At 39.3% G+C, this 23,232-nt stretch overlaps 4 protein-coding genes across 4 annotated transcripts in view; 3 read left to right on the forward strand and 1 right to left on the reverse strand.

The window, feature by feature from the left end:
- Window positions 1-23,232, reverse strand: part of rab6a (RAB6A, member RAS oncogene family) — an 82,951-nt gene that overhangs the window by 20,256 nt on the left and 39,463 nt on the right. The window lies entirely within an intron of this gene.
- phf12a (PHD finger protein 12a) lies at window positions 614-10,432 on the forward strand. Its single transcript, XM_056271274.1, has 15 exons — window positions 614-1,084; window positions 1,324-1,505; window positions 3,004-3,076; window positions 3,566-3,992; window positions 4,783-4,903; window positions 6,355-6,487; window positions 6,617-6,781; window positions 6,873-7,016; window positions 7,108-7,669; window positions 7,794-7,910; window positions 8,502-8,645; window positions 8,729-8,827; window positions 8,902-8,984; window positions 9,063-9,201; window positions 9,496-10,432. Exons 1-15 carry the CDS (start codon window positions 1,019-1,021, stop codon window positions 9,849-9,851), a joined length of 2,811 nt encoding a protein of 936 aa, XP_056127249.1. The 5' UTR covers window positions 614-1,018; the 3' UTR covers window positions 9,852-10,432.
- dhrs13a.1 (dehydrogenase/reductase (SDR family) member 13a, tandem duplicate 1) lies at window positions 11,230-16,305 on the forward strand. The gene is made up of 5 exons (XM_056271290.1): window positions 11,230-11,386; window positions 11,629-11,747; window positions 15,188-15,311; window positions 15,433-15,759; window positions 15,848-16,305. The coding sequence occupies exons 1-5, from the start codon at window positions 11,260-11,262 to the stop codon at window positions 16,105-16,107; spliced, it is 957 nt and encodes a 318-aa protein (XP_056127265.1). The 5' UTR covers window positions 11,230-11,259; the 3' UTR covers window positions 16,108-16,305.
- On the forward strand, window positions 16,591-20,551 carry dhrs13a.2 (dehydrogenase/reductase (SDR family) member 13a, tandem duplicate 2). The gene is made up of 5 exons (XM_056271282.1): window positions 16,591-16,816; window positions 17,175-17,293; window positions 17,365-17,488; window positions 17,630-17,956; window positions 20,146-20,551. The coding sequence occupies exons 1-5, from the start codon at window positions 16,606-16,608 to the stop codon at window positions 20,403-20,405; spliced, it is 1,041 nt and encodes a 346-aa protein (XP_056127257.1). The 5' UTR covers window positions 16,591-16,605; the 3' UTR covers window positions 20,406-20,551.

The raw sequence follows: 23,232 nt of genomic DNA on the forward strand, positions 1-23,232 counted from the left end.
TCACACCCACACAAAAACAATATATACTGGAGATTCCCACAATTACCCCATCGACGGAGAGGCTTTATAAACGGAGGAAAAGAGCAAGATGGCTCCACTGTTGACGGGTAGTGATGCCTGACCGCGAACGAATCATTGTCTTGAACCGGCTCTTTTTAAAGATCCATTAGAACCGATTCGCAAAGCGTTTGTTAAACACTCGAACGTAAACAACGCATAGTTCACCCAAAAATTAAACCTCTGTCATAATTTTCTCACCCCCATGTTGATTTTAGATGCATGCCTTGATTTATTCTGTTATGAAAGAATAATGACAGAATTGCAGATTTAGTCACCAATCACTTTCATTGTAAAGAAGGAAAACTTTGGTTATAAAATTGTGAGGTGTGTGATATATGACAATAAGCAATGCAATAAGTTTAAATAATAAAATATGTTTTATAAAATACGTATTTAAATATTGAATATTACATAAATATTAAACATGTATTAGATAATAAATTTATAAGTGATAGCAAACCAGTGAATTGATTCTACTGCACCGGTTCACCAAAACGAACCGATTCTCTAAACGAATTGGATTCCCAACTCAACTAACTGGCCCGCGCATGCGCACACAGGTTTGTGCGTCAGCTAGCGCGAGCGTTCCTTCATCACAACAGAGACGCTCTGCCGTTAAGTCGCTCTTTCAACGGGAGAAAAACGTCTGTTTTTCGCCGCTGCCAGTTCCTCGGAGGAGTTGTTCTTCGGGGGGCTTGATGTTTGACGTCTTCGCATCATGGACTTAATGATAATTTCTGTGTCTTTATTATTCCTTCTCACACCGGGCCAGAGTCTCGCACAGCACCGGGGATAGAGGCCTCCGCGCGCCTGCTCGATTAACGGAGAGCCCGCGCGGAGCCATAACAGACACGGGAGGGATTTCTGAGGCGATTTTGATAGAAGTGAGAGGCTACTCAACTGACAGGAGTCGGGGTGTAGCGGCTAAGGGAGTCAGAAACAGTCCTGGCCTGTGTTGATGTGGGGTAAAATGGAGACCCCGACGATCGTGTACGATCTGGATACCTCCGGCGGGCTGATGGAGGTAAGAGTAAGACAAACACACTCATACACCCGTTTATTCCTCTCGTTACTGGCTGGTTAGTATTCTCAATGTAGCCGCTAATTGCTCACTAATGTCATCCATAGGCTCCCTTCACGTGAACGTACGTGCACGCGCTCACGGTCACGGCCCAACAATGGTTTGAGCGGCTGATGTGATGCAAGACGCGTGCAGATGTTTCACTAATGAGTATATGAACCTCTCTCGCTTTTCTCCTGTAGCAAATCCAGACTCTGCTGGCGCCGCCCAAGTCTGAGGATGGAGAGAAGAGGACCAGGAAACCGGACAGGAGCACCAGGAGAGCCGGAAGGGCCACCAATCACGACACCTGCGACAGCTGCCGGGAAGGAGGGGACCTGCTGTGTTGTGATCACTGCCCCGCTGCCTTCCATCTACAGTGCTGGTGTGTGTGATGCTGGAGCTGGGACAAAATTGGGCCCAGGACCAGGACTGTGATGCTGTTTTAGTTGGAACGCAGAAGTAATTTGTGCTGCATTTTTGCTGTGACAACTAGATGTTCGTCAGATTTGGCTGAGGTTTTCTCTTACATCTTCAGATGGAACATTTATAGAGGCTGTGGTTTATTTATATGCTGTCTGGTGTTTCTTGAGCAGGGAGCTGAGAAATAATCATTAACTACGGGCATCTGAAGGCCACCCACGATCACGTCTCCATTATGGAGAGATCTGATTGAGATTGAGATTGAGATGGATTTTCCTTAATCATCTCAGTCAGATTGTCAGATGTTTGCAGATCTGCTGAAGATCTGTGATCGCTCGGCTTTGTTTACTACAGTCGACATGAAATGAAAATGAAATCTTTTTTTCTAAATGCATGTTTTAGGTCGTCTTGTGATCAATGAATCTGTGCTGGTTGTTTTTTAAAGAATTTTAAAGGACAAGCTTCTCTCTGATGATGTATGCAGGACTTATGCAATCATTTAGTGCGCCTAAACCCTGCAAAAAAAGTCACGTTCATCTGCCTCCACTTATGAGTGCAGCACCCAAATCTCAAAATCCAATCAACAGCCGATGCATAGAACCAAGTTACCGCCCTACATTATTTTCTTTTTCGATAATCCATTACATTCACGGTATGGAAGAAAAGATTCTCGCTATTTCCATTTCATAGCAACTTTAAACTCACTTTGTGCTGCTCTCGGTCAGCTGGAAAGAAGGAAGTTTGAATTTCGATTTTCCCCTCCGTATTTTCTCATTGTTCATTCTTTGTGTTTGGGAGCTGAAATGATTCCATGTGTGTTTGAGGAGAAACACATGCAGCTGGTTCTGTGCGGCCCATGGGCCCCGGGAAATCTGCCACACTGGCCTTCGTTAGTGTAGTCTCGAATAGAGTTTCTGGGATTGATCTTCAAACAGGATCTTTTAATGGGTCTTTAGTGTTTTTAGATACATCACTTTTGAAGTTATTTGAAAGAACTGTGGCATATTAGAAAGTTAAAACAGGTTTCTATTTGTGTTTTTACCCAGTTGTTGAAGTAATATAGAATCTGAGCTTCATGGCTGATTTCTTTTAAACCATCTGTAGAACAGAAGTTTAGTCGTAGTCTGTTTGCATGTGTGCACTGTGCAGTGCATTAGAGAAACAGAAACTTCTTACAGAGTAAGCTATTGATTTAGCATCTCTATGCAGGCTGGGTATATCTCTTGTATTCATGTTTAACGTAGGCCTGGCTTTAGAAGCTGCCGAAGTTATAGTATCATGTTTTTGTTTGCTTCATTTGAATGACACACTCAGAGTAGACTGGAGTATAAAGCTGGTCTGCCGTCCTATGCTCGTTTATTGTAGTATTGAATGGCTGTCCATACCGTAACTGTTAATGTTTGCTCTCTGTTAGATGAAGCCTGTAGTTTCACCTCTTGACTTTGTTTACATTTCCTCAGTAACCCGCCAATGAGCAGAGAAATGCTGCCCCCTGGTGACTGGATGTGTCATCGCTGCAGCATTCGCAAGAAGGTTGGTGTCCACTCATGTTGTGCGAAGTCTTAAATTTGACCCTTTTTTATCTATCCGATTTTTGCATGAGAATAGTTTATAAATTGTCAAATTGTTATAATTTGAAAGAAAACAAATGAAGACTGACATAAATATTAGTATTTATACTGTTCTACTGTAAAATACATTTTATTAAAAAAATGTTTTACAGTTTAAGTATTATTGCAATAGTAATATTTCTATGATTTACTTTTACAATTTAAATAAAATAATATTTTTAATAGTAATTGTAACATAATATTTAAAAACAAAAATGATAATTAATGCTATTATTATCATTAGGGCTAGTCGCATTGAAAATGGAACAAAATTTGTCCTATATTTTACTGTGTCTTGTACCTTGTAGCAAATGCAACATTTTATTTAAAAATGTCATTTACCTAGACTGATTGAATGTTAGGCATGTTGGAATTGGATTTTCTATTTATTTTTTTTATTTTTATTTTTCAGAAAAGGGAACAGAAAAAGGAGCAAATTAACGGTCTGTTGGAGCGTCAGCTGGTGAAGCAGACGCCATCTCCGGCTCCTGAGCAGGAATGTGGGACATTACGTCTGGATCCCTCCATGGGGTCGGGCGGGACAGGGCTACGGGCCGCCGTTGCTCAGGTACGGCTCTTGGAGGGGCGACCCAACAGCCGACCTGTGACCCCCAACTCCAACACTTCTTCTAATGACACACCCACACCGTCCGAGCAGAATGACATGGAGGAAGACCTCCTGGACGTGGAGGATGAGGCCCAGGGTTCTGAGCCTGAGCTCTTGAATACCACAAACACCCTCAAAAGACCATTTGACCTCCTAATTGCTGCTGCCATGCAGAGGAACCCCACGCAGTTCCAGCTTCCAAATGACCTCACCTGCACGTCTGCACTTCCAGGTACAGGACATCCTGATCTAGGGCTGCACAATGTTTCAAAATAAAATCGGTATCGAGATATGGCTTAGTGCGATTGTCAAATCTTGAAGGCTGTGATTTAATTAAATAAATAATGCACTACATGTGTAGTTTATGAAACAGTGTTTATGCGTTTCAGAACGGCTCGACTCCTTTACTGTCAATCGAGCTGTTCTGAGACACTGATATCATGAGCTGCGTGTGTGTAAACGAACTCGGCTCATCGCTTCACTCTGATACTGGCAGCACATATTTTTAATTGCCGGCGACCTATCAAAATAAAAGTCAATGGGTTACTGTTTGAAAATGAAGATGTAAATATTGATATTGTTTATTTTACAGTATAATAGTATTATTACAGTATATTTCTTATTTTGTTTAATAATTTTTATTTAATAAAAATCACATTAAAATCATAATTATTATTATTTTATATTATTTTTATTTATTTTTTACACTAAAAAAATATGGTGAAGAGTTTATTTTGAAATCATTTCAGTAAAAAGACTGAAATAGTGTTTTCTTGCAGATGTACTCCACAACAAAATCACCCCTCATTCTAGATTGATTCATTCTTTCCAAATATACAGTAGCTATTTAAGTTATCTGGTGAGTTCCTGAATTAAAAAAAAAAATGTAACTAGAAAAGTATCACAATGTCAGTTTTTTTCCAATATTGTGCAGCCCTATTCTGATCTCTCGCTGTAAAATTGTGTGAACAACAGATTATGTGTGATTCTAAGATGTGATGCATCTATTCTCTTCTTCTCAGGCACCAGCAAAAGAAGACGAAAAGACGAGTTATCAGGCAAGAACGTTAAACGGCCACAGCATGAGCTGGACAATCATGGACTGGTTCCACTGCCGGTGAAAGTGTGTTACACATGCAGCAGGTACAAGATCTAGTATTATTATATATTTTGTTTTTATTTGAATTAATAGGACTACTTTTTAAGAAATGAAACATTTTAAGTTTGAAAATGCCATTGACTTGCGCTGATAGAATGTTCAACATTCATAATTGAACTGACGGTGCTGTCATTTGCATATTGTATTGCGTTTTGGCTGTCTCGCAAGCCTACGTTTTTTCTTCAGATAATGCAAATCTAATTTGAAAAATATGTGATTGATAATTATGGTGAATTTATTTAGAAGCAGATTAACTGCTGGATTTTTCTCTGCCATTACTATAATCAGCAAAAGGAGGAATCAATAAAATACTTTTGAAGATTCTGCTTCAGTCAATTTCAGTATAAACTCTCTTATGCTCACCAAGACTGCATTTGTTTGAATATTTTTTTTTCCCTGTGATGGCAAAGCTGAACTTTCAGCCACCCTTGCTCCAGTTTTCAGTGTCACATGATCCTTCAGAAATCATTCTAATTTGATTAACCCTCTGGTCCTCTTCGTGTGTCGGTCAAAAATGACGATTCTATTTTTGTAATTAATGTACAAAATTTTAGTTCAAAATGTTTTTTATTTAATATTTTGTATTTTTAGGGGATTTTATGGTACAAAATTATATTTTCCCTGTATTTATAATCCATATATTCACTTTTTGAGCATAGACTTGAAAATTAAAATTACACTGTCAAATGACACTTGGCAGATTATTGCTGAAGTGAAAAAAGTTTTTTAAAAATTACAGAATTTTACATTTATTGTTTTGAAAAATACTATTTAAAAATTTTATATGAAATATATATTTTCAAAAATATGTTTTACTCTAAAACAGTGAGAAAATCAAAGCCATAAATCTAAACAAGTTGTGTTCAAAATTTGAGCCTGATATCTAAAAAAATTAGCTTTCAGTAAGATTTTATTTGGCTGCAGTACCAAACGTTTTCACTAGGTGAAATTCGTCTCCCATTCATTTCCTATACAAGTTACTTTTTTAGGACCTTTTAACCTGTTCAAATCATGTCCATAATTTTTTGTGTGTTCACACAGCAAGTGCCAAAACCTTTACCAAGTTTCGTACCATTCTGATAAAAAAAAAAAAAAAAATACCAAATCTACATTTTTCAACAGCATCAGAGGGTTAAATCTGATTTGATGCTCAATAAATATTTCTTATTATCATCAATGTTGAAAACAGTTGTTTTTTCAGGATGCTTTTATGAATAGAAAGTTGTAAAGAACAGTATTTATTTGAAGTAAAAATCTTTTGTAACATTAAAAATGTGTCGATTTAATGCATCCTAGCTGAATAAAAGCATTGATTTCTTAAAAATAAAATTACTGACCCCAAACCTTTGAGCAGTAGTGTAAATCCCACCTGATCACACTGTATTGACATTGGAGACATAAATAAATAGTCTTTTATTCCTTCTTTTTCTCACAGGAGCTGCCGAATGGCTCCACTGATCCAGTGTGACTTTTGCCCTCTCTTGTTTCACATGGACTGTTTGGATCCGCCTCTCACTGCCTTCCCTACAGGCAGATGGATGTGTCCCAACCACATCCAGAACCTGGTTGTAAGGAAGCTTGCATAAAACAAAAATCAAAACTTGTAATAGCTTTTAAATTTAGGCATTTCCATATCCTAAATTGAATAAACACCGTTACCAACATGCCACTCATTCATTCTCTTTCTTTCCTCACAGCTGAGCCAGAGAACCTTGACCCTCAGCAACCGTTGCCAGTTATTTGACCAGTTTCAGGACCGCATATCCCAGCATGCCATCAAACTTGACTTCCTGCAGAGGATACATCGGCAACACACCCCTATACGGCGGTCAGCTTATGCTCAAAGCAAAAAGACTCTGAAGGTGATCAGTCTTTAAACTCACTGTATGACACCAGTGATAGACACTAGAGATGTTGTTGAAACTCATTCGAGATCTCTATTGGTTTTCGCAGGTTCCAGATGCCATAAAGTCACAGTATCAGAACCCTCCCTCTCTGATGGCCCCGGCAGGGATCCGTGAAGGGGAGCTTATCTGCACCGGCCTTACAGAAGCTTATGTCCCGCAGCACTTAGCCAGTGAAGATGAACAGTGTCAGGTGTGTATTAGGCGCTCACTGTTTGCTGCTGCTTTTGTATTCAGTATTGTTTCTGAACCAGTGATCTTATTCTGTTTATGCTTTGGTGTAGTGGCTCAAAGACGTCATCTCGCTGCAGTGCAGCATTATGAGGCATTTATGGAACAGACAAACATCTCCTTGGGATTCAGAGCACACAGAAAAGACTGATCTGAAACTCAGAGATTCCTGCCAGAGTGCCGCCTCACAGGGCAGCCAGAGCGTAGCGCCAAAAGTTTCCTGTCGTTCATGTACTGATGGAATGTGTCAGAACTGTAAGACCACAAATGGCCCTGTCGAACGATTGGTTCAGTCCAATGGAACACCGTGTCCTGTTAGAACCCAAGAAAAGACAGCTGACCATGAAACGCATAGTTTACCCATACCCGCTCCACCCAAACCTACAAACTCTGGAGCCATTATCAAGAAAGAGGTTGCCAGTTTAAAGCCCTGTAGTGGCACAGAAGTCTCTGCTCCTGCTTGTGTCAAATCTGAGCACAGCACTCCATCATCTGACCATAAAAAAACTCCATTAGCTTCAGACACAGCAGCAGCAAAACTCTCAGCCTCTACTGTATCTACAGGAGTACATGTTGTTAAACCGCAGAAAATCACCTCAGACACCGCATCAAAAGGTCAGAGATCTACATCCCGGTCCTGTGGCAAATGTTTACTTGTGTAGTTATGTGCTTTATTATTACCTTGTAATAGGCTTGTTGCAACCCTTTAAAATATTGAATGGCTGCGTTCTCTTCTCAGATGGAAAGGTCGGCTTGGACTCTTTGATGGCAGGCAGGGGGGACGTCTTTTCTTGCACAGAACCTAACATGTCAGAGCTGTCCGGACGAATAAAGGACATCATGCCGAACAGCGGAGGTGGGTTTGTGTGTTTAAAAGAGGACTGTTGATTCTTGAGGAACTTTCAATTTTGGTCTTTAGGTTAGATTAAGCAGATACTGTAACTTTAAGAATTTGAAATCCCTTACACTTCTAAATTAAGCATTATTATAACAAAACGTTGAATTTAACTTCTGATAGACTACATCATGATGTGGGGAAAAATGTAATTGTGAAATTTTTCCCCAGATAATTTTTTTTAAGGCTCCAGTGTTGTCTGTAAGCTTGTTCAATTTGGAAAAAATGTGTTATTAAATATCAATATAAATAAAGTATTATTACTACTAAATCGAAATATTAAAGAAAATAATTACTGTTGTAGTATTTGTAAAGTAAAAGAACAAGCCACACTTCACTTTGAAACGCATGGCACATATATTTAATTAAATAGTATTGTCACTAAACTGTATTGTGATTTCAGTTTTATTTCCATTAATCGTGCAGCTTTCACATCAACAGCAAAAAACTGATTATTTATTCAGCGAGAAAATGATCATAGAATAGAAAAGGACCCAAATTCAAAAGACAGCAGCATTTTGTAATCATTCTGAAATCTTTTTTGTATTGCAGAAGTTGAGCTCGGCTCATTGGACGAGAAGTTTATCAAGCTTTTGGCTTGGCAGCGGATTCAGCAGCTCTTTGAGTTAAAAACCTCTCCTGTTCAGAGCAGTTCTCCTTCATCCGTGTCACCCGCTCACAAGAAACACAGTGAAGGTATGAGATTGTATTCATTATGCTCTTATTGAAGTTTTTGTTTCCTTTAGATGCGCATGAACTCTTGATGTTTCCGTTCACAGCCCAAAGCAAGGAGGTACAGGCGAGAGCTTCGTTCTGTTCGGTTTCGGGAAAGGGAACGGCTGTCAGTATGTGCTACAGGAGTCTGTACATCGGGACAGGTGATTATCATCCTGTGACTGCAGGAAATGCATCATCCTACAGTGTTCCGTACAACTGTCTTTTCTCATTGCAGGTGCTGATATGGATGTGTGCCTTACAAACTACGGGCATTGTAACTACGTTTCAGGGAAACATGCCTGTATATTTTATGATGAGGTATGCTATTTTAAACAATTAACATAAGGACAAAGGTTTCATCTCTTGAGTGATTAAATTTGTTCTCTCCTCCTCCAGAATACAAAGCAGTATGAACTGCTGAACTACAGCGAACATGGGACAACCGTTGACAACGTATTATATTCCTGTGACTTCTCTGAGAAGACGAGCCAGAGCCCATCCAGCAACCTGCTCACCAAAGTGCAGAACATTATCCGTGAGTTATTTCTTCCAGTCACGGGGAAACTGAACATATGACAGGTCTTTTCTTCCCTATTTTGATGGACATCCGAGTGAAACAAACTATTGGAAAAGAAAAAAATGTAGGACGGGGACTTATTTCTTAGCTGAATGCGAGCTTGGTTTAGATAACTGATTAGAGAAGTCTGGCATTTCACCAGAAAAAATGAAACAATGCCTTAATAAAATAAAGTAGTGAATTTCCATTTCATGCCAACTTAAAAAAAAAAAAATGTAGTAAGCATCAGTATTAACTCGAGTGTGTTTGCAGGACGCTGCAGGAAAAAGGAGCAGGAGTCGTCTGCAATGGCCGTGGCCTCTGCAACCGAGGGCAGAGTTATGAGCTGCCAGTCCCACGATGCTCCCATCACTCCCTGTAACTGTAAAAACAGCGGCTCCAGTTTGATCGGAGGCAATGGTGCGGGATGGGAAGGCACTGCACTCCTCCATCACGGAAGCCACGTCAAACTGGGCTGCCTGCAGTTTATATTTAGCATCACAGAGTTCGCCAACAAGCCGCTTAAAGAGGAGCTCACCACCTGCAGCCTCACTCCCACACCTGGCCAACAGGGGGAGCACCTGAGCAAGGCCACGCCTCCTTCGCTCCAACACAACCTTGTCACGTAACCCCTCAAGCACCGACCTGTACAGTTTGAATGGTTTCCTAATTATTTAATTGTTTATACATTTGCATGAGGTGAGTTTTTTTTCTAATTTCTTCAAGACTTTAGGCAGGTTGCACATTTTGTCTCAATGCAAGACTTGCATTTTTAAAGGGAAACTTTGATCATCCTCAAAGCTCTAAGAACCAATGAGCTGTTTTCACATGTAAAGAAATAAAAAAACATGTTCTATTTTGTGCCAGTAACAATACTTTTTATACAAACATGGATTTTCTTTTATTTCCCGTAAAAACGGATGCTTTTATTTATGTATGTCCTCTGGAGCGCAGTCAGACCTGGTGTTCCTTTAGCCTGACACGAGAGACTCATGTACATAATGTGTATGTATTCATGTGAATAGCCAGAGATCCACACGATTCGGTGTGCTAAAGTGCTCCAGTTTGGATTATTTCGGTCGTGCACCATTTGGTTGCTGTTCAGTCCTTTGTGTCTGTTTCATGTGATCTGTAATTAGTTTTCACCAGGTTCTTGTGTCAAACTATGTAAATACAAAGCAGATTTTAAATAACATGCTTTAGAAATCCACCAGCTTGTGTTCATGTGTCATGCTTACTAATGCATTCACTCTTCTGTAAGATTAGTAGTTTTCTAAAGTTAGCATTACTGTTGCTTATTTAGACTAAAGGTTTTTTGAAATATCTCCAATGCAAAGTATTTAGACTAAAGGGTTTTGAAAAATCTCCAATGCAAAGTATTCAAGTGCCTAACCTGTATGTGAATGACGCAAATCATATGATTGGTTTAAGAAAAGATGTGCAATTTTTCTCTAAGTAACCAGACATTTTCATCTAGTGTATGATAAAACGTGAATCTGATAATTTTACAATAGAGTGATTTAAACAAGGGTTTTTTAATCTTTTAGATGCCATGGACACCCAAATATGACCATCCTTGTGAGAGGGACCCCCATTCTAAAATATAATAGGCAGCTACTGTATATATTTTCATTTAAAAAGACCCAATTTATACTGTGTAATAATAATATAATAAATGTGGAAAACATGGAAAATATTTAGTTTCTATTACATTACATTTTTTAAGACATGGTTCTCTCTCAAAATCCTAGCTACAGAAGCCACTTGGCAACTGTATAGCAGTGTGGTAGTGAGTTTTGCATGGGCAAGGAACTCACATTTTTCCTCAGACAGTGTTACAAAATAGCTTCAGTTTTCAGATGCGAATTTCAGTGTGAAGTAAAGAGCATCAGAACAGTAGTGTTATTATTACTAATGTGGGCAAGAGGGCGGGATAATGGGGATTGGCTTCAGCAGCACGTCTTCCTGTTCAGGCTAGAGGAAACCGAGCTCTTTCATAAGCAACTATATAGCCGTTATTGCTCTGTTCTTTTGAACATGTTTACCGTTCTGCTTATTTGCGGAGGACTCGTGGGGTTTTACCTGCTGCTGTGCGTGACGCTGTTGCAACTGCCAAAATGTAAAAGTACAGCCAAACTGCACGGGAAGACGGTGGTCGTGACTGGTACGTGTTTCGGTTTTAGGGCGTTTGTTTATTGTCCTTAAACAGTTACGCTTGACCATTTAAACCATTAGTCGTTTTAAAATAGATTTTGTAGATTTTACGCTTTTCGTAAACACATTTTAGTCGTGTTACACAACGCAGAAAGCTGAGCTAGTGCACTGACGGTTCACACCTATGGTTCACACTGTACATGATAAGCAACTGAACAGATATGATTGACATTTGAGCTGGTTTAATTCCAGGAGCAAACACGGGTATCGGCAAAGCCACCGCGCTGGATCTGGCGAGAAGAGGAGCTCGTGTGATTCTAGCCTGCAGGGATGAAAGCAGAGCTCAGGCTGCTGTCACAGACATCCAGAGAGTGAGAGGGACCCATTATATGTCAACTGTTTGTAACTGTGGTATAAGGACCGTTTCTACAAAGATAAAAAATAAAAGTTCCATTAGGGACTTAGGGTGGTTCACTACTGAGCTGCGTTTAAATCTCAGGACTTGTGTTTCATTTGACATTTGTATGCAAAATGTTAATTTAAAAATAAAATAAAAATCTATTAATTGGTATTTTATATGCAGATCCAAACCCGCAGCACTAGAATAATAAAATAATGATTCAAATATTATATGAAAAAAAATTATGATCTGACCAGTGCTGAGTGAAGAAACTGGAAGCACGTGACAACGTCGTTTATATAATGCTTGAGTTGCAGTTTCTAGAGAGCACCATATAAAATGCCCGTTTATTCATAATAAGATACTGTAACAGTTATTTAATTGAAAATATACAATGAGGAATAAAAAAAAAAAACTTAATCGATCGTTCTGGACCAATTACCAACAAATAGAGGACACCTTTTCAGCGGTCTTGGTTCCAGAAGTATATTTATTTTTTAAAAGATTCTTCCATTTAATTTATATATATGAAGACCTCCGATGCAAAAACCTCTAAAAGCCTCCTCTGTCAAAAATGAGATAATATTGAGTGAATGCTCTCCCCACATAATACGTTCATCAAATACTTTCACTTCAAACTCACTAAATCCCAGCCTCAGCCCATTCAGAAATGCTGATACTTGGGTAGAAACCTATACATAGAAGCCTGATAAAAATATTAATATTAAAGAAACTTTAGACGGACTTTTGCATCTGAGGTCTTCATATGTTCCTAAGGTTGACTTATTATGTTAATACAGTTTTTATTACGTTTAAAAAAAAAAACATGCACAAAAAGGATTACCAGTCTTCATTCTGACCCAGGCAGTTAACACCCATTGTTATGATTGCCTAATGTAATTGCATAAAAATGATCAACACCCCCTGCACGTAAGTGCTTTGAAAACATATTTAACAAAATTATAAAATGGTACTTTTATTAAAAAACAATAAATAAAAATCCAGTAATATCAGTAGTGTAATAAATGCTGTTTTGTTTATTTATCTAAGCCACGTCTCTATAGGGGTGGTGGTCTAGCAGATGTCTTTCGCGATGCTATGAAAATTGCCATGACTGAATTTCATGTGACATCTTTTGAATACATGGCTTTTAAAGTGCTTGGTCACACCTCTCTGCTGATCATACTATATCGTCCTCAAGTCTCAGATTTTTTTCTCTAAACTCAATGAACTACTCACTCTGGCCTATGCTGTATCCTTTTATGTTATCCTGCTCTGTGATTTCAATATCCATTTGTCTGTTCTAATGCCAGTGACCTTATATTAACTTAGGATAATTTCAGTCTTGTACAACATGTCAACTTTCCTACTTACTGCCGTGGTCACACACTTGATCTGGTTTGCACTTCAGGAATTAATAATGTCTCTGGCTCACAAACTGGTATTTCTGATCATAAGCTGATAACAGTTAGATTTGATTTCCCTCTTCCTGAACCTCTTCTACTACTATTAATTATCGCAATGTTAAATCTGTTTCTCTGTCATTCTCAGACTGCATATTCTGTCTTCTTACTCTGATTTCTCTTGTCCTTCTGCTGTTCTCTCAACTTACAACTCTGCTATCTCTGAAGCCTTGGACAATCACGCCCTATGATAACTAAGCTGGTACCTTCATCTCATGCATCACCCTGGTATACACCTGAGCTCCGACTGCTTAAACAAATTGGAAGACGTCTCGAGCATTATCACGATTTCTGTGCTCACCAACTGAAATACAAGTCTGATCTCAATGCCACACGTACAGCATACCACTCCTCCGTAATAAACACTGCTAAAGGTAGACCTAAGACATTATTTTCATCTGTTAACAAACTTATATTAACCCTTCAACGCATCGTATTACTGGCTCAATTGACCTCTGCAACTGTTTCCACCACTTTTTTGAAAATAAAATAAAATCTATTTATGAAACATTTCCATCAAACTCATCAGACGTTTCCTCTAACTGGTCCTCACCTCAGCCCATAAAGCACATCCTCTCTAGCTTTACTCTTACCAGCCCATCCTCTGTTAGTGGCCTAATTGCTCAAACTAGCTCATCTACTTGTCAGTTAGATCCAGCACCTACCTACCTCACTTCTTAATTTTTTTTTAAAGAAACCAGGGCTTGATTCTTCTGCTATGAATAATTTCAGACCTATATCTAATCTTCCTTTCCTTTCTAAGCTGCTTGAAAAAGTAGTTGCCTCGCGGTTACAAGCTCATCTCTATGCTAACAATCTTCTTGATCCCTATCAATGTGGCTTTCGATCAGGCCACAGCACTGAAACAGCATTGGTAAAAATTACTAATGACCTCCTAATATCTGCTGATTCTGGTTGTCTTACTGTTCTCGTCATGCTTGACTTAACAGCAGCTTTTGACACTGTATCTCATCACATACTTACCTCTCGGCTATCAGCTATCGGCATCACGGGAAGTGCTTTATCTTGGTTTATATCATATCTCATCTCACTGACAATTTTTTATTACTGTCCATAACTTAAAATCTTCTCTGTGTTCTCTCCCTCAAGGTGTCCCTCAAGGCTCTGTTCTTGGACCACTTCTGTTCAATATTTATTTGTTACCTCTTGGTCACATTATCCATAGTCATGATCTCAGCTAATTTACATATCTGGTTACATAGCAACTAACTAAAATTTAATAATGATAAAACTGAGGTTATTGTTTTTGGTCCACCATCCCTTTAAGTCTGAACTGAGTTTATCTATTGATGGGGCCACATTAATTCAATCTCATATTGTTAAAAATCTGGGTGTAAATCTGGGTTTGATTCGTCTCTTACATTTCAATCTCATATAAGTTCTATTACCAAGATTGCATTCTACCACCTTCGCAATATTGCCCGACTGCGACCTGCTCTCAGCACTAAAGATACTGAAACTCTAATTCATGTTTTGATAACCTCTCGTCTCGTCTACTGTAACTCGCTTCTTAATTGGGCTGCCTGGTAAAACAATCACTAGACTACAATAAGTTCAGAATTCTGGTGCCAGAGTCAAGAAATCTGATTGCATTACCCCTTTGCTCTATAATCTATATTGGTTACCTGTTCCTGTCTGCATTCAGTATAAAATTCTCTTGTTAACTAACTTTTAAATGTCTTCATGGACTATTTATCTGAACTTCTGCACTATTATTCACCCCCTCGCTATGTCCTGTATTCATGACTTATGCTGTGGCTCCGAAACTCTGGAATTCTCTTCCTTGGAAAGCTTGGAAAGGCGCTTTATAAATAAAACGTGTTATTATTATTATTATTAAATCTGTGATTGTTATATAAGTTTGCTGAATTAACATTTCATTGCCATCATTTAATGCTGTATTGTTGTGCAATGATTTGGAACACAGGAAACAGGAAACAAAGAGGTGGTGTATATGCACTTGGATCTGGCCAGTCTGAAGTCTGTGAGGTCTTTTGCTGAAAACCTTCTCAAGAAAGAATCCAGATTAGACATTCTTATCAACAATGCAGGTAGCTCTCAAATATATGCAATTTTATTTTATGCATTGTTACAATTACTTTCTTGAATTTTCAACTAATTCAAAATTTGCATCTGGTTTAAAAAGCCTTATTTTTTTGTCTGTGTTTGTAGGACTTGTAATTGCTGGCAAGACTGAGGATGGCTTTGGAAGGATCTTTGGCGTCAATCACCTCGGTCACTTCCTGTTAACCGTCCTGCTGTTGGAACGGTTAAAAGAGTGCGGCCCCAGCAGAGTTGTGACTGTGTCTTCAATGGCCCATTGGTGGGGGAAAATTGATTTCAACTGCATCAACACTCATAAAGATTTGGGTTTAGGAAATTCAGCATTGGCCTTACTGAAGTTGTACAGTCACAGCAAACTCTGCAATATCCTCTTTACACACGAGCTGGCCAAGAGACTCAAAGGCACAAATGTCACCTGCTACAGTCTTCATCCAGGTCAGTAGATGTTCTTTATTCTCTAAAAAGCAGCTCTTGATAAAGTATCATAGGTCATATGCAGTTAACGCTGATTTATTTATTATAGGGGCAATTAAAACCGACATCGGTCGTCACAGCAATCTATGGTGGCGGCTGTTCTTGGCACCAATTTTGCTGCTTTTCTTTTCGGATGTGGATTCTGGAGCTCAGACGTCTCTTCACTGTGCACTTCAAGAGGGCCTTGAGCCCCTGAGTGGACGCTACTTCTCTAGCTGTGCAGTGCAGAATGTTCCTGCTAAAGCCAGAGATGATGCAGCTGCCAAAAAGCTTTGGGAAGTCAGCGAGAGTCTCGTTGGTTTAGCATGAGAGCATCAGCTTTATTGCATTTGCATCTGTATAGATTTGCACTTGCACAGTCTAGTGGCACCTGTGGTCGACTCAACTGTATTGGATAAAGCTTATAAAAAGCCTGTGTAGAAGACTTGTGGTTCATAACATGCTCTGAACGCAACAGAAGGGCTGTTTAATTCCTCTAATAAATATGTCCTTTGATTGTTTTACAAATTGTTTGTACAATATCCCAATATCACTTGTATTTTATGTGATAAAGTTACCACTACATAAATCCTGTGCGGCTTTGTCATACCGGAGTAAAGACAATAAAACAGCTCATATAAAACCTAAGAAATTTTGTAAATGTAAAGGCAGCTTTACTGATCTGTTGTTTAAAAATGAACGTATCCAGTCGTTAACAAAACATGAGATATAGGGATAACACAGCCTGGCATTCAAATCTTGTGGCATTTTACTGTATTGTTTGCTTGAGCACACGCAAACCGGTCCGGTGAACGCCATGGCGGGGGGATGAAGAGAAAGCCCGGACCGGTTTATCAGGCTCTGGCCCTGGCGGAGTACATAACAGCCTGCAGAATCTTGCAGGTCACAATCATGTTTCATCTCATCATCGCCGCTGCTCTCGTCGCAGGTCTTTATTTCTTCTTGGTGGAGACGTTGTTTAAGAAGTCCAAATGTAAAGGAACCGCTGATATGACGGGGAAAACGGCCATTATTACAGGTGAGGTTTGTGATCAATGTTCTCATATTGTGGTAAACCTGAGGAAAATGCCGCGTTAAATGCGTTTTTGTCGTCTTTACGTTGGCTTTCTCTTTTATATGTGATCTGAAACCCTGGAAAAAATATTTTCGTGCTATAGTAGCCTATTTTTGTCTTGTGTTCCAGTACAAATAAGTGAGTTTATGCTGAACGTTAGTTAAAACAATAAATACAATTAAAAAAATCTGTAGGCTACGGTAATAAAAATAATCTCGCAATTTGTAATAGAAAACAAAACAAAAACTATTATAATATTTTTGCTGTGAACCTGGAATATGTTTTGGTTTCGGTAATGAGAGAGCTATTCGGTTTGTTTCAGGCGGGAATACAGGTATCGGTAAAGCCACAGCTCTGGATCTGGCTGGTCGTGGAGCAAGAGTAATTCTAGCCTGCAGAAACCAGAAGAAAGCTGAGGCAGCTATAAATGACATCAAGAAGGTGAGGACCATCACTTAAGACCACTGATTCAAGAGTTTTGAGTGTTTTATTAACCCATATTTGTTGTTCAGGACACAGGAAGCAATGATATACTGTACATGAAGCTTGATCTTGGAAGCCTCAAATCTGTGCGAGCTTTTGCCGAGACCTTCCTCAAATCTGAGTCGAGACTGGATGTGCTCATCAATAATGCAGGTAACGTTAAGCCAAGTTTCAATATGTTCAAAATGTTCAAGATTGGGGGAACCAAAGGTAAAAGTTTGGCCATCTTGATTGACCACTTATCTGAATATTAGGGGAAACATGGCATTGCAATCAAAGGCTTTTTCTGTTCAGGTCTGGTTGCAGATGGTCTAACTGAGGATGGTTTTGGCATAGAGTTTGGAGTCAACCATCTTGGACATTTCCTGCTCACATGTCTTCTGCTGGACCGTCTGAAGGAGAGTCCTGCTGCTAGGGTCATCACTCTATCCTCCATGGCCCATCGCTGGGGCAAGATTGATTTTGATTCTCTTATCGCCACCAAAGACCTGGGGTCAGGGAGATACAGTTGGCAGTTCTTCCAGGCATACTGCAACAGCAAACTCTGCAACGTCCTGTTCACTCACGAACTGGCCAAGAGAATGAAGGGCACAAACGTCACCTGCTACAGTGTTCATCCAGGTAAAAATCATACTTGATATGTATAGTTTGGTCAAATTAATGTTCTGGCCTTATTTACCCACCTTCCTGTTGTTCAAAACCTGCATGAATTTTTACATTTCTTTGTACATCATGTGAATTCCACTTTTTGCGTTCCACTGAGAAGTCACACAGGTTTGGAATGACGTATTGCATCTGCCATGTTGTTACTGGCACATAACCTACCAGAGTCAGTTGTGTCATTTCACTTGGTTTCATGGGCTGTGTTCGAAATCGCCCCCTATGCCCTCATTCACTATTCCCCACATCACTCCACTAATATAGTCCACTTGAAGGAGTGAATGAAAACGAGTGAGTGAATTCGGACACTTGAGTGTGTCGGAACTTCAGGGCTGCCGCTTTTGCATAGTTTGTGCTTGCTGTTTAAGAGTCATTTGAAACTTGCAAACTGGCAGCCTTATTTAAACAATTTAAATAAAACAAACCTTAATTACCGGTAAACAATTTAATAAATCAAGTAAAAAGGAATTTATACCTGTATGATATTACGCTGTGGCCACATTGGATCTGCGGTTTGGAAAATGGATGGATGGATGATTCAGCTGCGGGCGCCTGCGGGAATTCATTCGGCACGACCCTCACAGTGCATTATGGGTATTCTTTAGCCGTTGAGCGTACATCAGTTGTACACTAGTTATTGCAGTGCATTGCAGGATTGAATGAGTTCACTATGGTTTCGCACACCATTACAAATCTGTCTGTCCCCTCAAATAGTGCCCTATTTAAGGGTATAGGGGGCGATTTCGGACACAGCCATGGAATGTCCATTGAATGGAAGCAGTAGGTCACCCGGGTACTTTTCGCCGGTTTTTCTAATACTTTGAATTCGTCATACTGTTTTGTCGTACTGTTTTTTGCATAATATATAGTATGCAAGTAGGCATATTCAAATACAGCGAGAGTCTTGTTCACTAATCGTGCATACGCACTTATTTGTACATAATATCTAAGTGCGTTTACCACCAACTGGAGACACTCAAATGCAAAATCACATATTTCCGTTGGCCTTTAATAGTTTGATATAGAGTCCTGCGCGGGACTGTTTTCTTCATCCCGGTCCCGCCCGCGCCCGCCGAATTTTTGACCATTACCGCCCGCTCCCGCAACGTATGTGTTACACTCCCGCCCGCTCCCGCAATATGTATGTCCACTCCCGCCCGCACCCGCAAAACTCGGAGAATTTATTCCCGCACAATAATAGAGATGCACTGACTTTGTGTCTTCTCCCGTCCCGCAGGAAAAAAACGCGTATTTGTATTGCTATTGTTAAAGAGATTCATGGGGTTGTTGGTTTCGTTTCCCTGGCCTGCATGTATTCTGACGCACTGATCAGGAAGATGAATAGTAAATGTCAGACTTGCCTTGCTCAGGTTTTGTGCTGTAAATACCTCGTTTAAGGTTCTTTTCCACATCATTGACATCTCCATCATGTCGTTAGGCTACCTCCCAATCCCGCAGGGGTTTTATTTGTCCGCCCATTCCCGCCCGCAGCAAAGTTCAAACCGCCCGCTCCCGCGAGATTTGCGTTGGGTCCCGAGGGACCCGGCGGGACTCAATCCCATTGCAGCACACTTTAAAAGTCTGTAGGCAATTTTTTTAGAAATGCAATAAATGACTACTAAAGTACTGATTTTATTGAATACATATTGCAACTGAGAAGTCCGAAATTGAATCACATGTAGATTTAGGGTAAGTTTACACGACAACAATGTACTAAAAACTTAAAAGTTTTTCTTTTGCGTTTTTCACATACAGACGACAACGTTGTTAAAACGATCCCCGCTCACACAGATTTGTGAAAACTAAACTAAAAATGCTGTATTCTGCTGCCAGGCCAGTAGTTGGCGATGTCACTTTGTAAAGAAACTCTACGCCTTCATAGACTGAACACATAATGACGTCACCGTTTTTTTCCCATAGATTTCTTTTTTTTCATTCGTTTTTTTAGTTTACACAAAGACAAAATTGGTATCGTTTAAAAAAAATTGCACCCAAAACGACGTTGTCGTGTGAATGAACGGACGCATGAAAAGTTTTCTGCATACTTTTTTTTTCTCTTAAAGGTTTAAAGGGTAGCATGACCAAAAAAGTTTGAGAACCACTGGGACTGGGTTAAACAAACGCTTAATATTGCATGCTCCCTTCTGTAGGTGTTGTAAAGACCGAGCTCTCCCGCCATGTGAGTCTCTGGCAGAAAGTCTTCATTGAGCCAGTGGCTAGACTGCTGTTCCTGGACCCAAACACCGGAGCCCAAACAACTCTTCATTGTGCCGTTCAGGAAGGAATTGAGCATTTCAGTGGACGTTATTTCTCATGCTGCGCTGTGGAGGAAGTCAGTGCCAAAGCCAAAGACGACGCGGTGGCCAAAAAGCTTTGGGAAGTCAGTGAACGGCTGAGCGGCCTTTCATAAAGCCGGAGAAACTGTTTTATTTCTGGTGTGAGAAAAAAAGACGTGTATGAAGTGACGAAACTGATTGTGGCATTTTCGTGTTTATGAACGCACAATTGTTTACAAGGTTTACAGTGTTTTATATGTTGACATTAAATGCTGTATGCTAGGGTATATGATTTTTAGGCTATTATAAAAATCAAAATCAAACAAACATGAACAATATAGTATATTTTTCTTAACGCATGTGATAATACCCAACAGAATGAAAGTAAATTGAGTCAAACTTGAACCTTTTGTTGCGTATGGCAGCAAGAAAGGGGTTTTCAAACTGAGGTCCAGAGACCACCATGAAAAAAGTCCATGAAAAATGTTTACAGAAAAACAAATGTAAAAATAAGATTAAACTACAATGAATAAATATGAACTTTTTATACGATATAAATTGGGTCTTTAGCTGCATTTTGAATTTTAGGAAGCCCGTCCCTCGCAAGGGAATATTTGGGATCTGTGGCATCTAAAAGTGCTATACATCACTAAATAAGTGAATAAATAAATAAATAGATTTAAATAATACATCAAACAGAAATAGAACAGTACTATAGTAGTACAGTACTGTATTAAACTTTAGAATGGGGGTCTCTCAAGTCTCATGACACTAATCTCATATTTTGAGTCTGTGGCATCTGAAAGATTGAAAACCCCTGATCGAAGAAATTGTATCTCTCAAAATGTGTGACTTGTTTGAGAAAAGATCTTAAACGTGTTTTGATTGATCTAATTTCTACATTTTATTAAAGGAGCCGTATGTAAGATTGTGGCCAAAACAGGTACTGCAATCACTTTCAAATTACTGACTCGAGGTTGCCAGATATGCTGCAGGATCCGATTCCGACACGTTTGTAGCTGTGGCTGTGGTAACTAGAGCAGATCTGGCAACCAGGATGCCGCAACACTACTGACTTCGTGATTGGTAGATGGTGGAGGGTGGAGCATCAGACCAAAACACAACATGACAACATCAACATCAGTTGAGGGCTGCAACTTCACTTTTTAAATGACAATATCCTGGCCGGACTACTGTTGTCAGTGATATAAGTATTTGAAATGAACATGATTTCTTAATGTCTAGTGACATATCAGGGGAAATTTATGATTAATTGAAATAAATTTCTTACATACAGCTCCTTTAAATGCTATATTAAACTAATTTCAGAGCTCTGTATAGGTCATTACACAAAAATATCTGCAACGTTTTAATTGGAAGGGTTAGTTTACATGGTTATAAAAATAGTAACCATAAGGCAACATTCTGTATAAGTTGTTATTTAAAATAACAACCCTTCAACGTTCTGGGAAAGTTTTTTTTTATGGTTACAAAATAACCTAAAAATAACCATTAGGGAACGTTCTGTAGTTATTCTTTTTAGGTTATTTAAAAATAACTACTCTGCAACGTTCTGCCAACTTTATTTTATGGATAACTACCCATAAACTAAATTTAAAAATAACTACCCTGCAACATTCTGGGAATGTTATTTCATGGTTGCAAAAAAATTAAACCGAAAAAGATACTACACCTGTTGTGCCTAATTTCGACCCCCTCCCAAATTATTACCCCCCTCGTTGAAGTCGGTACCTGATTCCCTAATCCCAACCCCGCCCCTAATCCTAACCCCTCCCCTCCCCCAATCCTAACCCCTCCCCTCCCCCAATCCTAACCCCAATCCTAACCCCTCCCCCACAACTAATCCTAAACCTACCAATGCTAGGGGGGTAATAATTTGGCACAACACCTGGAAAGAACAAATTACTTTGTAGGGTGGTTTAATATGGCGAGCCGGAAGGTCCAAAAATAAGACTAATGACTTGTCGTGGGAAGTCACTATAGCCACTAGCTACTGAGATTCCCACTGCACTGACAGAAACCCTTTGGACAAGCAAATTTGTCATTCACTTGTCCAGGTAAAAAAGTTGTTTGTGTGGAGAAAAACGGATGACCTATAAATATTTCTCTCTATATGGCTCTGATAGTGGCTATACTGAAACGCGCTGAACGTAACGTTACCATCAGATTATCTTCCCGCTTCATTTGTGGGCGGGCACATAATGTTACTGTACAAGGTGTTTAGTGAACGGTGTTACAGAAACCGAATAATTACAATTTTACAATGTTGATTGAAATGTTTTTCACTTTCGCTTTTTATCTTACCATAGCAGTCTTTGAACATTCATCATGAAATCGGACTAGAACTGAGAACAATCATGAGAGACATGAGGTAAAAAAGACACGAAAACTATGAGAAATTATATTTGTAAAGGCCAGATTTTTTACTAAATGAAGAGTCTGCCGCAGAAAAAAAGTCTGTCATCATTTACACATTACAAAATGTTTAGAAAATGTCGGCGACGCTTTCCCACGCAATTAGCTATAGCCTATGAATGAACACGTGATTACTATTTGTTTTCCCTTTTGAATTCCACAGAAGAAATAGTCAAACAGGTTTGGAAGAAGCTGATAGTTAATAAATGACGCCAAAAGTTTCATTTTTGGGTGAACTATCTCTTTTAACTTGTATGGAGGGATTATTGGGTCAGATTGAAAACTAAAAGTCTAAAACTAAAAGTCTTAAACGAAAAAACCAAAAGTCTAAGTTTGAAACTAAAAGTCTAAGTCGAAAACTAAAGTCTAAGTCGAAAATAAATTTGGTATTTAGGATTGGGCATTTGGTATTTAGGATAGGGCATTTGGTATTTAGGATTGGGCATTTGGTCATTTAGCCATTTAGGATTTAGGATTGGGCATTTAGGGATTTAGGATTGGGCATTTAATCATTTAGCCATTTAG

This window comes from Rhinichthys klamathensis, unplaced genomic scaffold, assembly GCF_029890125.1.
Source record: "Rhinichthys klamathensis goyatoka isolate OS25496 unplaced genomic scaffold, OSU_Roscu_1.1 h1tg000314l_1, whole genome shotgun sequence".
Lineage (NCBI taxonomy): Eukaryota > Metazoa > Chordata > Actinopteri > Cypriniformes > Leuciscidae > Rhinichthys > Rhinichthys klamathensis.

Bases quoted from the DNA above. Each gene is read 5' to 3' on its own strand.
- phf12a (XM_056271274.1), top strand. From the start codon at position 1,019: ATGTGGGGTAAAATGGAGACCCCGACGATCGTGTACGATCTGGATACC. The intron at 7,017-7,107 runs GTGTGTATTAGG...GCTTTGGTGTAG, and splicing joins GTGAAGATGAACAGTGTCAG to TGGCTCAAAGACGTCATCTC. The intron at 8,828-8,901 runs GTGATTATCATC...TTCTCATTGCAG, and splicing joins GAGTCTGTACATCGGGACAG to GTGCTGATATGGATGTGTGC.
- dhrs13a.2 (XM_056271282.1), top strand. From the start codon at position 16,606: ATGAAGAGAAAGCCCGGACCGGTTTATCAGGCTCTGGCCCTGGCGGAG. The intron at 16,817-17,174 runs GTGAGGTTTGTG...GGTTTGTTTCAG, and splicing joins GAAAACGGCCATTATTACAG to GCGGGAATACAGGTATCGGT. The intron at 17,294-17,364 runs GTGAGGACCATC...TTTGTTGTTCAG, and splicing joins CTATAAATGACATCAAGAAG to GACACAGGAAGCAATGATAT.
- dhrs13a.1 (XM_056271290.1), top strand. From the start codon at position 11,260: ATGTTTACCGTTCTGCTTATTTGCGGAGGACTCGTGGGGTTTTACCTG. The intron at 11,748-15,187 runs GTGAGAGGGACC...TTTGGAACACAG, and splicing joins CTGTCACAGACATCCAGAGA to GAAACAGGAAACAAAGAGGT. The intron at 15,312-15,432 runs GTAGCTCTCAAA...CTGTGTTTGTAG, and splicing joins CATTCTTATCAACAATGCAG to GACTTGTAATTGCTGGCAAG.